The following is a 13,498-nucleotide window of genomic DNA, read 5'->3' as shown; positions in this document are numbered from 1 at the left end:
CAAGGCTGGTGCAAGGAGTTTAGATGCCATAGGTAAACCTTACAGCCTTGTACTCTCTCTCTTCCCCCCCCCCCCCCCCCAATCACACCCTTCCCACGCACATTTAAAAAGTATGCATTTTTAGAATTCATTTTACACGAAAAAGAATATTCAATAGTGTTTTGAGGCAAATATAACATACAATATGTATATTATATTTACATGCACTGCCGTGGAGCCAACCAGAAAATTCTACAAAAAAGTACGATACTTGTAACCCATATGTATTAGGCCTACGGGAAACTGCAATGGTGCAAAAACAAATATTACCATTCCTCAGACAAAATTAATTAGTAAAACCATACCAATAAAAATTCAAACCTAAATAATAGAATAACATTCAATAACTAAACCGCATGGGAAAATTTGTGTTCAGAAAATTTGTATAACACACATCAAATAATGCCCAATTAAAATTATTAAAGACTTAAAAAAAAAAAAAAATCCCCCATTCTCTATACTCTGGGAACCTTTGATTTCCAAATGCCCTGAGATTGTCAGCTCTCTCACTTCCCCCTTTTGAAGCAGCAGTAGTCTCCTTCAGCCCCCACAGCCAATGGATTGACTTCAGCCTGTAGGGACTGACCCAACCTCTAGTCTTTTGGCTCCTTCTGTGGGGCATACTGTTGCTCTTCCTCCTAAGGGCCCCCCCCCCCCCCCCCCAGCCCTGCTGCCAATTCTGGAGGAGCTGTGCTGCTCTCAATGGTATCCTTCGGTAACAGTGCCTATGGCCTCTGTGACATTAGCCACAGGCACACTATGTCTCTGGAGGAGACAGTTGCTGGGCTGGGGGGAATGTAAGAAGCAAGAAAAGGTGAGGATAATTTCTGAAAGAAAAGGAAAAAGAGAGGAAAAGAAACCAAAGGTCAAAATATCTAGAATGTGTGGCAACTGCATACCCCTGAAGAAGAGCTACTGGTCATGTGGCTATTCTAGTCTGCTTGGACATGTAGAAATAAAGGTCCTCCATTTTGCATTAACGTCACATAACATAGTAACGATGGCAAAAAAAGGACCAAAAATGGTCTATCCAGTCTGCTTAGCAAGCTTCTTCTGGTAGTATCTGCTGTGCAAGTTACTGGGTGATGAGCCTTCTTAAACTCAGACAGTGCTGCTTGGTTTATGGACTTGGGCATAGAATTAGTCCTGTGCTTTTTCCCTTATGTCTGTGTATCAGCCTGCCCAGACCATAAAAGTCAGGGCCTGTGTTGGTTGTCGTCTGAATCCAATACCTCTTCCCACCCCTTGCCGTCAAAGTGGCCAGTGATGTTGCAGTTGCATCACAGGAACTGAGGCATATTGGTTAAGGGTTGTAATCCCATGCCTTATGTTGAGGGTAGCAACAGCCGCTCCATGCGAGTTTATCCCCTTGCTTATCAGTTCCCCAGCCTGTAAAAGTTGGGGCCCTAGTTGGCTGCTATCTGAATCCAATTCCCTCTTTCCCCTTGCCATTGAAGCGGAGAACAATGTTGCACTTGCATCAAAGCTTATTGGTTAAGGGTCATAATCCCCCATACCTTCTGTTAAGAGTAGTAACTCCCGCACCAGCAAGTTAGACCCATGCACTAATTCCTTCTAATGAAGGATGCGGAGATTTCAAAAAGCTAGTCCCAAATAAGATCATCTTTTTATGGAACTGAGCAGTACCTACAACTTGTTTCGACTTTTATTTCTGCAAGCTGTTACATAGGATGCCAGTTTTAAAAACAAGGGGAACTTTAACACATTCCCCTTCCCTGGACAGTGCACCCCCCCCCCCCCCCCCCCGCCCTATAACACCCATTGAGCTGGCACCTATATGTTAATGCTCATGCTTGGTGTTACATGGCCACACAATGGAAAGGAATTTCCATATAGAAAGGAAGGTCAGACAATTGCCTCAAACTTGTTTGTTTTTTTTTAACCTTGTTGGTTGAGGTTTTAATTTCTGACTTGTAGAACAATCTTAATATCAAGCTGAAAACAGTGGGGGTTTTTTCTGACTAGGAATAGCTGGAAATACTCCATATCTTAGTCCTGGTTTAAAACACTTAAATAGTTAAACTTCAGCTGGAGCAGGGTATATGATGACACTTCTGGATTTTTTTTTGTTATGGTTCCAAATGTCTTTGGTTAAATAGTTTGGGGATGCTTACACCAGTTCTTGTGTTTAAATGGACTGATGACAAAGCAGAGGCTTAATCTTTCTCAGCTTTACCCTTAAACATGTGATTTATTTAACCACCTCTCTATAGTGATCAATGCTAATGTGGCATCCTTGCTGACCCTCCCTGAACATTAGGGATGTGCTTTTTATTTTTAAATCTATACTTGTTTTTGTTTGTTTCACTTCCAAAATATGGTGGCCTTTTCTGCCCCAAACAGTTTGTTCCTGTCCCTTGGACTTGTAGATAGGATAATCTCCAATTGTTCCTGCCCTGCCAGTTCTGTCCCAAAATAGCAACAGCCAGCACCATTTTGAGATTCTGGGTGAAGCTGGAGATCTAAGGGAATGGAGCAGAATTTTTTTTTTCCGGGGGGAGTGCTGAGGGGAAAGGGATGAGGCAGATCCAAGTAAATTGAAGGAGGGAGAGGAACATGAAACATACTCAATGCATAGCACCAATTCCACTGGAATTTCTGCAGGAATGTTAATCTGCTAATTTCAGCTTGAAGTCTGGTTATTTTTTGTTTTGTTTTAACTTTTCAGAAAAGGAAGTGGAAAAAGCAAGTTTGCTTACTATAAATGGTGTTTTCTGTAGATAGCAGGTTGAATTGGCCATGCTGTCTGGAACATCCTCTGGCGGCCCTGGCAGAGGTTTCTGAAAAATCAGAGCTTTGGCTCTGTGTTACTGCGTAGCCTTTCCTGCATCTTCCTTTAGTCCATAACCAAGCTCATCCAGTGGAGCGAAGATCAAGAGGCTGTCCAGGGAGGCAGGTGGGTCAGCATGGCTAATTCATCCTACTATCTACTGAAAACACAATTTACAGTAAGCAAACTTTGTTTGTTTGTTTTTCCTGTTGATAAGTAGGCTGAATTAGCCATGCGGTCTGGGAGTCCCCAGCTCAGGGTTGTGTCCCACACACTTGAAGACTCAGAGGTAGGGAGCAACAGTTTCCTGTAGTCCTGGATATTTCCCCATGCACTCAACCTGGTGTGGACAGTCTCACTATCTTGACTAAAACACGGCCGAGCCCAGTGCTGTGTCTGAAGATGCTTGCTGGTCAAGACAGTAGTGTGATGTGAAAGTATGCAGAGATGACCACGTGGCTACTTTATGAAATGTCCAACAATGGTACTTTGCAGAGATGCGCCACTGAAGTCGCTATGGCCCTTACTTTGTGCCTTTGGTGTGCCAGAAAGGCTTGCTGCTCACTTCGAATAACAAAAGTGAATGCACTGAGAGATCCAATTTGACAGATCTCTTTTGGACACATGAAAAGTTGAGAAGTCCTATTCTCTGAATGAGTTTGTCATTTGTCATTTATAGTAAACTTAAAGCTCTTTTACAGTCCAAAGTGTGAATAAGGATTTCCCTCTCATTCTTATGTGGCTTTAGGAAGAACGTTGGCAATGTGATTGGATTCAAGTGGAAAGCTTTAGGTAAAAGAGGGATGTGTTCGGAAGGCAACCTTGTTGTGGTGAAACTATGGGAAGTAGTGAACTAGTGCCTTCTTGCCGAAGTTACTGCAACCAGGAAGATTACCTTCGATGTCAGGCATTCCATGTAGCTACTATCCAGTGTTTCAAAGGAAGGGAGCATGAGCTGTTCCAAAACCAGGTTGAGGTCCCATGGAATTGGAGGTTTGGTTATGGGCAGCCTCAACCTCAAGATCCTTTCATGAAGCAGGAAACCAGAAGATGGTTAGAAATAAGAAGCCCATTGCATGGGTGATACGCTGCAATAGCACTTGCATGGACACGTAAGGATGCCATCACCAGCCTCGACTAGTACAGGGTATGCAGATACTTCAGCAATGATTCAGGGTCTATTTCCTTGTGTTGACACCAAGATGAGTAATGTTGCCGCTTGCCTTGATAGTTCTTCCTAGTGGAAATCTTCCTTGATAAGATTAAAATGTCCTGGACCTCTGATAAGTGTAGGTGGTTTAATGCTCTCCTTTCAACCTCCAAGCAGCAAGGAGTGTATAGGGTGAAGTGTGCCTTCTTCCTGAGTCAGAAGATCTCAGTGGGCGACACAACAATGGATAGCTGAACTAGATAGGCATATAAAGGTTGTCTGGGCCAAGCTGGAACAATAAGGATGAGGTTTTGACATCCACAATGCATCTCTAGTTTGTCCTGGAAATCAGCGGTATCTGAGGGTAAGTGTAGTAGTAGTAGTAGTCCCCCTGACCATGTTACGAGGAACGCATCCTGTGCGAATCGCTCCTGGCTGGGGTAGACTGAGCAGAATGCCTGAACCTGCAGGTTGCATATCATCGCAAAGAGGTCTATGTATGGGAGACCCCTCTTTGCAAAGAGCTTGTTCGCCGCCTCCTGGTTCAGAGCCCATTCATGAGGATGAAAAATCCTACTTAGTTTGTCGACTTTGGTGTTTACCATGCTCGGGAGATAGGTCACCTGGAGGGAGATGGATCGCTCCTCTACCCATTCCATGATCTGAACTGCATCCATGCACAGGATCCAGGAACCTGACCCGCCTTTCATGTTTATGTAGAACATGGCCACCTAGTTGTCTGTGTGTACCATGTTCTTTCCCCACAGGAAGTTGCAAAACGTGTGAAAGGCATTCATTCTTTATCGCTCTGAGTCCCAGCAGGCCTATTTGCTGAGTCCTCTCTGATGTGGACTACAACCCCTGTGTCTTTACGTGCCTCAGATGGGCCCCCCACCCCTTGGTTGATGCATCTGTAATCTGAACCAATTGATGCGCTGGGCTGTGGAACAAGGCTTCTATGGTAAGAGCTGCCGGTTGCAACCACCATGCAATGTTCTTCACATAGCCCTGGTCAAGTTTATCTTCTTGGACGGTGGCTGTGAGAACTGGGTCCACTGTGCCTTCAGGCCCCATTATAGACAGCGCATGTGCAGACGGGTTCAAGGGACCACACATATTTCTGCTGCTATGTGACTCAGGAGGGTCAGGATCTGGTGTGCTGAGGGTTGTACACAACCCTTCAGTTGTGCCACTAGGCTGCAAAGGGTTTGAGCCCTGTTGTCTAGTAAGAACGCTTTCCCCGGCTCTTTACAACCTAGCCAGTAACTAATGCATAGTGCGGGAATGGCTCTTGGGGGTCCTCCACGTACATAAATGTTAACACTGACCAGGCTTTGGTGGCCCCTTTAGATTTATGATTTATACTACAAGTGCCGTTGGCCAATTTTCCGGAAGCACTTAGACAAAATATCTTACTGGAGCCAATGAGGCAAGCATGGAAACGGTGGGTAAAATTTTGCAGCTCCCGTCGCTATGTGCCTACCTTCTCCCTATTCAGGGCAATCCTCAGTTCACACCTGGCTCCCAAACTGCTGCTTTCTATGTTTGGGCCCAGCAGGGCATTACCCAATTAGGCCATGTGTTACGATCCTACTCGCGGACCCCATCCCGTGAACAGGCCTCTCACTTACCGCTGCTGCTGCTTCCCGCAGCCTGGCCGCCGAAGCCATTTCTTCGCAGCAGGAGGGGCCACTGATGTTTTGTCCTTCGCGGCTTGTGAGTCACCGCCACTGCCAGAGGCCGCAGCTGTCACTTGTTCTTTATGGCCTAGAGTGCCGCCGTCACTGCTTTCCACCTTCACGGCAGGAGGCCGCCTTTAGTCCTGCCCTTCTGTGGCATGGGAGCCACTCTTGTTGCCACCCTCGTGGCGGGGAAGATGCCACCAGGACCCCTTCAAGCAGCCAGAGGCTGCTGCTGCCGCTGATTCCTCTTCATGGCCTAGTGCCACCATCTGGACCTGCTCCTCCATCTGCGTATCAGGGATGCCATGGTCCTGTTCCTCTCTGGGCCTTCCTCTAGGCACTGGCATGCACCTCTTCCATCTATTTGAAAAGCCTGCAGCCTCACCAGAAGTCTTCATTCATTCTTCAACTTCCTGCTCCAGCCCTATAAAAGGGCTCATTTCCTATTCCTCAGGGCCTTCGGACTGGACTTCATGGTTGTCCATGTTCTTCCTTGCTGGTCCAGGTCTTCCATGGTCTTCACTTGTCTAGATGGCTCTTTGTTCTGTGTTCCTGGTCTCCTCGTTCTGATGTTCCTGGTCTTGTCCTTTTTGGAGCTCCTTCGTCGCCTGTTCCGTGTTCCTGATGTCTTTGTCTTCGCCTCTGCAACCAGTTCCCAGTTTCCTGCATCTACCTTTCCTGGCGTGCCACAGTTGTGGTCCGTGACCAGCCCATGGGGGGCTGTGTAGGGCACTTCATAGTACAAGGCCTTCTTCTCGTCTGCAGTGCAAGTCTCCGGAAGACCCTTATTTTTAATGTTCCAAGTTCAGAATCTTGAATCCTGTCCCGGTCTTCGGAATTCCTTGCCTGCTTTTGTCCATGCCCAAGACTCTGCCAGAACCTGCTCCGCTTTAGCATGGTCCGCAGCTGTGTAGGGCACGCTGCGATGCAGTTCTCACCCAGTACTTTCTCCTGAGTCCTGAAACCTTGCCTGAGGTCTTCTGAGTAACCTGAATCCTTGTTGGAGTCGTTCCGAGTCTTCATCTTGTTCCTGCCCTTTGTCTGGTCTCATGCACTCGTCATTCCGAAGTAGCGGGTCTGAAAGGGCTTTCAAGTGGCCGGAGGGCTACTCCTGAGACCACACGCACCAAGGAGACCCAGCATTGCTAGTGCGTGTGGGTCCAGCGGAGGGCTGATCCTGCTTGGTGCCTGTTCAGAGTTCCTTGCTTTAGTTCCAGTCCTGCTTTGTTCCTGCTCTGCTTGTGCTTGCATGCGCTCACCTCCCATGGTGTGACTCGGGGCTCCTCTCTGACTTGTGCCATGGTTCAGGGGCTCACGCTCTCCTATGCGCTAGTGGCCGCACCCCTATCAGGACCTGTAGGTCGCGGTCGTAACTGTTATGGATGGAGCGGGGGCACTTCTCACTTTCCTCCAACTGAAAGACCTCTATAGCTTGTGAGCCTCCCATGTATTCCCCTACCTACAATTACAGCATTATGTCAAATCCTTACCGCTTGATTCTAAACGACCTGCTGTATTTGGGGCTGTGAACACAGCGTTATTGTTGGAAAACCAGCAAATGTTATATCTGGATATGGCCCATAAAGCTTTAAAAAGAATTATGTATGTAGATACTAGTGCAGTTCTGGCGGAGAGATGGACTAAAGATAGTGTGTTTGCAATTACACCTGTCATACTTCAATCTTGTTTTAAACAGATATCAAAGGTAACATGTAATGTACTACAGGGAAATGCAATATAAGTTCCTTCAGAGAGCGTATCTGTCCCCACATCTTATGTTCAAAGCTCATTTAAGGGAAACAGACCACTGAGAGAAATGTACTGAGCCCCTCAGTACTCTTTCCCGCATATTCTGGGCATGCCATCCAATCCGGCATTACTGGGCTTGAATTGCAACTTACCTGGTAGACCTCTTGGATGTCCCTATCCCCCTCTCTCCAAAGGTATTTTTATTTTGTTGCATTTCTTCCTTATTGATCCAGGGGGTAGAAGCTTGTGTATTTTGTTCAGAAAGCCTGTTTTGTGGGGAAAATACTCATTTTGCTATAATGGTGCACTGATGCACCGTTCTTTTGGATGTGGAGGCATGCCCTTCGATTGATGCAGATGACAAATTTGGCTTCCAAGACTTCTCCTTTACACTGCTATAAATTCTTGTGGATTTGGGAATCTTATATACAGACTTTACCACACCACTCCAGGAGCTTGATCTTAAATGATTGATTGCGATGCATTACCCCTTTTGGAATTGCTGGTTCTAAGGGATGGCTTTGCGACCCAGCAGGTCTTTGGACTCTTCTTACCTGTACATGGACATTATACAAGCTGGGGGGTGGGGAAGGGATGATAGGTGATAAAAAGGGGGGGGGGGAGGGAAGGGAATTGTGAGATCATAGGGAAGGCGTTAAGTGTTGTCTACAATGGCTGTATCTGATTCATTTCCTGGGTCGCATAAGTGTCCATACGTCAAAGGACTCACTTTTCTTTCTTGTGCACAATAAAAATCATTGAAACTAAGCATGCTTTCCCCACGACAGTATCTATCCTGGCTTTTTGTGGTGGCTGAAGGCTGGATTTCTCATAACTGATGACTAATCCCAGCCCCTCCAAGCAACTTGTCTCCCAGGTGTGCTCGGAGAGTGGCTGGCTTTGCTGCAACCAGGAGCCAATCATCCAGGTAAGGGAATAATTGGATTCCTTTCTGTCTCAATTGGGCCACTGCTACCGCTAAACACTTTTTGTGAAGATCCTTGGTGCGGACAACAGCCCAAAGGGAAGCATCTTGTATTGGTAATGGCACATAGTCTTGAAAACATAAGTAGTATCATGAAGAACGGTGAATTGGGATGTTGGGAGTAAGCATTCTTGAGATCCAGCAAGCAACATCCAATCGTGTTGCAAGAAAGATAGGATTGACTTGAGGGATGTCATTTTGAAGTTTTTTTCCAAATGAACTTGAGCCCACAGCTCTAAAATTGGATCGAGACCCCCCCCCCCCCCTCCCCGATTTATTTGGAATGAGAAAGTATTGGGAGTAAAACCTTTTGTTTTGCTGGTGCGAAGGCACCAGTTGAACTGCCCGCTGTCAAAGGAGGGTGATTACTTCCTCTTGAAGCACAAGCACGTGTATGCAGGCCTGACAGGGAGGGATAAGGTGTGGAAGGGGTTGGGCCCGTCCTGAAGTTCAGTCTGCATCCCTTATGGATGATATTTAACACCCAACGATCCAAGGTGAATACTTCCCATGAGTTGTACAACTGCGATATCCTGCTGCCCACTAATGATGGTAGATGTGGCCCATTACCCTTAAAAACCCTGTTGTGGTTTGGAGTTATTGTTCTGTGACTGCCACTTTGGCATTTGCCCCTTGACCTAATCTTGGGCTGTGGTGGTTGTGGCTGCTGCCTACTCTGTTGGATATGGTCTGAAGGGGCGCCTTTGGTAATAGCCCTTCCTGTAGTTCTGGTAATACTTTATGGCAGAGAGTTGCTGCTCTGTTGGACAGCACCACCACGTTCTGCACCTTCAACTGGGAGACAATCTTTCGCAGCTTGTCCCCGAATAAATTGTCGCCCTTACATGGGAGTCTAACAATTTCTTGTGCATATCCTCCCAGATAGCACTAGCTCTTAACCAGGCTATTCCTAAGGTCACTATTGCCACCACTGACATACAGGCAGATGTCTCGAAAGCTTTGTATACTGTACAAAGTAGATGATGCAAACCCTCTTCCAGATTGGAGAAAGGCTAAGGAAGAGTCGGGTGAGGCTTGAGGGGCTGCAAACTCTCATAGAGATATTGGGTTATGTAAAACTGATGCTGTTGAATTTTTGCATTCAACAAACCTGCTTGGAAGGCCCTCTTCCTGAAATCCGTGATGGACATAATCCTACCGCATTGACAGTATTTGAAGCCTGGTGCCTTTGAGGCTATGCTAGGACTGAAAAATGCTGTTTGAAAAAAACCCAATGACAAATCAAAGGAAGATGAGGAGAGTAGCTCCATGTGCAGCCTGCAGCGCGGAAGAAAAAGACTAAAGGAAGATGGCATTACGCGGGAAAGGTCACACAGAGCCAAAGCTCTGCCCAGAGCCGCTGGAGGATATCCCAGAGAGCATAACTAATTCAGCCTGCTTATTGATGGGGAAAATGGTTAATTTTGCTAGCCTAACCCAGACTCCCACCCATCCTGTCTTCTGGTTTCTCTTATATAGATTTTTTTTTTTTTGTGTAAGATTTCACTTTAGGTATGCTACATAAAATGATCCCTCTCTTAAATACCACCTATTAACCTACCGTTTTTGAGATTTTAAATTTAATTCTTGGATCTCACTAAACCTTGATTAGATTATAAACTCTAGAGAATGGGTTCTTATCTGTACAGCAGTGCATGAACCTTTTTTTTTTTTTCTAATAAAGAGAAGAAAGCAATATTGAAATGCTGTGTGAGATGGTTTCTAAATCTGTTTTTTCTGCTATGAATATCCATTAATTTTGGAGGATCCCCATTAGAAACCTGCATGGAGAAATTGCCCATTACTACCATAATAATATGCACACTTCATCTAGCATGCCAGATTCATTAACATGTGAAATCTTTCCTCCTCATGTAAGATTTTGGTGTCCTGACAAGCTACTGGATACATTTTTTAAACATTAAACTATTGAACTGGATGGCTTTTGGAAGGTTGTATGAGGGTACAGAGCCTTCATAGTCTAGTCTGCTGTTGAGGCATGAAAAATGACCCAACATCTTAGTAGTCAGTAGTAGTATAAGGGTTAGAATACTTGTCAAATTTCTTTTGACAGGTTGGCTTAGCCAATCGGTGCAAACTTCAGTCTAAACCTTTCCCTGCCTCTAGCTGTCATTTTGATGACATCATTTCTATTTGTCTTTGACACATACTGGAACCAGAAATACATTTTACCAGGATGGTGCCTGCTGTATGGGAAATATCACGGTTGAGCATGTGCAGTAACATCACTGTGGATCATGTGGAGGCAGCCATGTTTAATGATCTCACAGGAATCATCACTGCTGACCATGAGCAGATGTGATTTCCTGTTTCTCCATATGCTTCACGGTGATCTTACTGCACATAGAAACATAGAAATGATGGCAGAAAAGGACCAACAGTCCATCCAGTCTGCCCAGTTTCTGCCGCGCCACACAGGTCACACCCATACTTATCAGTTTCTCAGACTGTCAGTCAGGGCACTTGTTGCTTGCTGTTTGAGTCCAATTCCCCGATACCTTCTGCCGTAGAATCAGACAGCAATGTTAGATTTGCATCAAGAGTTTCAGGCTTATTATTTGAGAGTAGTAACACCCACATCAGCAAGTTACCCCTATGTTTATTTTCCCAAACTGCCAAATTCAATATCCTTGTTGCTTGCTGTCTGAGTCAAATTCCCCTTTTCCTATTTTCCCCTACTGTTGAAGCAGAGAGCAATGATGGCATTGCATCAACAGTATATGAAGGCTTATTGGTTAAGGGTAGTAACTGACACTAGCCAGTTACTCCCATGCACTCATTTCTTCATCCCTATTCTCTAGCTTTAGGGATCCACATGTTCAACCATGATGTAATTTCTGCTGCCATACAGCAGGTGCCATCTTGGTTTAAAAAAAAAAAAAAAAGAGCTTTGATGTCCACCATTAGAAACGTGTATAGTTGTATGATTAGGGGCATGGCTATGACAACTTCCTGTGATTTCACAGTGATAGGTGGTTCAAGGGGATGGAACTTAGACCAGAAGTGAGCACTGGGTGAGAAGGAAGGGAAGTGAGGGGCCTAACAGCAGTAAATGCCAATTAGCTAAGCCAACCTGTCAAAACAAGTTAAAGTACCCTACAAAACTAGGTCCCTTCACTGCTTCCAAACAAGGACTTAGGCACAATGGTAGAGGAGACGTCTTGGTTCTGCAGATTAATGCAAAGCAGCAATTTACTACTGTTGCACTTTTAGTAGGCTAAACCTGGGAGCATATACTAGTCTTAATGTTTTGCTATCAAACTTTCTTATAGTAGGCTGATATAAGATAGGTGAACACAATGAATTGGCCATCTACCCAACTGTAAAAACTGAATAAATGTTTCTGTTCGCAGGTACTGCTAAAGCTCTTGGAAAGTCCTCTTACATCACAGCAATATGACCTCCCGCTGGAACAGCAGTAGTCCTGGAATTTCAGTTTCCAAATCAGACTTGCCAATAACAGATATCATGGAAAATGGCTTCGTAGCTGGCATTTCTAGTGTCGACAACTCCTCACTGGATAGTTTCCATATAGTAGCAAACACCCCTAAAACAGAATCCTGGGACAGTAATCTAGACTCAAACATCTTAAAAAGCACCTCTCAACCTATCTTGAAAGCATCTGAGTCTTCTCTGTTCACTAGCTCGAATGGAGGTGACATGCCCAGCCAGGCTGTGAGTAACTATTCTCTTGCTTCACTCTGCAAGACTCCTGTTGCTTTAGCCCCTCATATTTTTGATCTATCATCACTTGCTTCTGAACATAACAGCAGATTAAAAAATTCAGTGGTTGACTTGTTTGGTGACAATAAAATTTCCACACCATGCAAGGAAGAGAAGAACCCCAAACTAATGGAAACCCAGGCTTCCAAGTCTCTGGAGAGTTCTGCAGCCCTGATTGATCTTTCTGGACTGCTAAAGCCAGCTCCACTCATATGGGAGATTTCTGAAATTACATCCGCTTTGGATAACACTTTATCTCTTGAGGCTAGCATAGAAGAAATGCGATCACCAACTTGCTCTGTGGAGTACAATAAAGCTAAGGCATTGGAAATGTCTTCATTAGCTGCTGCCATGTGTTATCCATGGACTGGTGTAAAGCCCAGAAAAAATTGTGATCTTGCTTTTGAGTCTTTCAGTTATGAAAAGCAGCTGAGCAAGTCAGAGTCGGCCACATCCTTGCTGGTTGGATCTCACATGATCAAACCATTTGATTTTGCCATAGCTTCTCCAGATGACAGATGGCGTGACAAACCCTCAAAGCTGCAAAAGAGTGGGGCAGGCCAAAAGCAGGGGCAGCTCTGAATTTCAGTAACCACTTCATTATTCAGTTAACATTTATTGGCACTTCTAGTTTTTGTGGGACTGCTGGACTTCTTTTTTTGACTGGAAAGAGATGAATTTCTGAACAGCATGGACCATCCATTGTTAAGCTGTACAATTTATTAATGGAGGGAAATTAAAAAAAAAAAAAAATTGCCTGTCTGCTTACCTTGGGCTATTGCAGTAGACCTCTTGACTCTTATTCCAACTTTAATTGGGAAAGCTGCTGTTTCTTATTACAACTCATAATAAATGTTATATTTATGTAAAGCAATATATGGTTTACATTCATAAAAACACAATAGGGTACCACTCAGAAATAGTGAGAATAGGTTAAAAAAAAAAAACTTGAGATAAATGTGAAGATATTTGGACTGTTGTGAAGGCCATTAATATTTGTAATTTTAAAATTTGTAGTAGCCTGTAACAACTCACTTGCTGAAATCTGTCATGCCTTTTCTAGAATGTTTGAATACTACTTATATTTTTGTGATTACCCCTAATTGTTTATATTTTTACTTTTTATAAATAAAGCATCTGGCATTTCAATATGATCATTTTTTTCACTTGTTTTTAATGGTATTGTTCATGTAGTTCATACACATGAAGGTCATCAATGAAGCTCTTTTCTAACCAGTAATTTTTTTTTTTTTTTACACATTTTACTTCGGTATAGGATTCAAATGTAACATTCCCAACTTCTTACCTCCCCTCAATCCAAACCAAGGCTTACTCAGACTATGCCTACCATTAATTGG

The 13,498-nt window shown here is 44.4% G+C and overlaps 1 protein-coding gene across 3 annotated transcripts in view; it reads left to right on the top strand.

Annotated features, from left to right (window-relative positions):
• LOC115097028 overlaps positions 1-13,294 on the top strand; it is a 57,713-nt gene extending 44,419 nt beyond the window's left edge. For 2 of the 3 annotated variants that reach the window (XM_029612443.1, XM_029612441.1), the window contains exon 2: positions 11,771-13,294. In XM_029612443.1, coding sequence (XP_029468303.1) covers positions 11,814-12,722 — 909 coding nt within the window. In that variant the 5' untranslated portion in view covers positions 11,771-11,813 and the 3' untranslated portion in view covers positions 12,723-13,294. Of the gene's footprint in view, positions 1-8,199; positions 8,340-11,770 lie in introns of all 3 variants that reach the window. The other variant, XM_029612442.1, reaches the window with a different exon arrangement.
• Positions 13,295-13,498: the final 204 nt, after the last annotated feature.

The sequence above is a fragment of the Rhinatrema bivittatum genome, chromosome 8 (genome assembly GCF_901001135.1).
Source record: "Rhinatrema bivittatum chromosome 8, aRhiBiv1.1, whole genome shotgun sequence".
In the NCBI taxonomy this organism is placed as follows: Eukaryota; Metazoa; Chordata; class Amphibia; order Gymnophiona; family Rhinatrematidae; genus Rhinatrema; species Rhinatrema bivittatum.
Note: the sequence above shows the minus strand (reverse complement) of the source record. Positions and strands in the feature narration are given on the sequence as shown.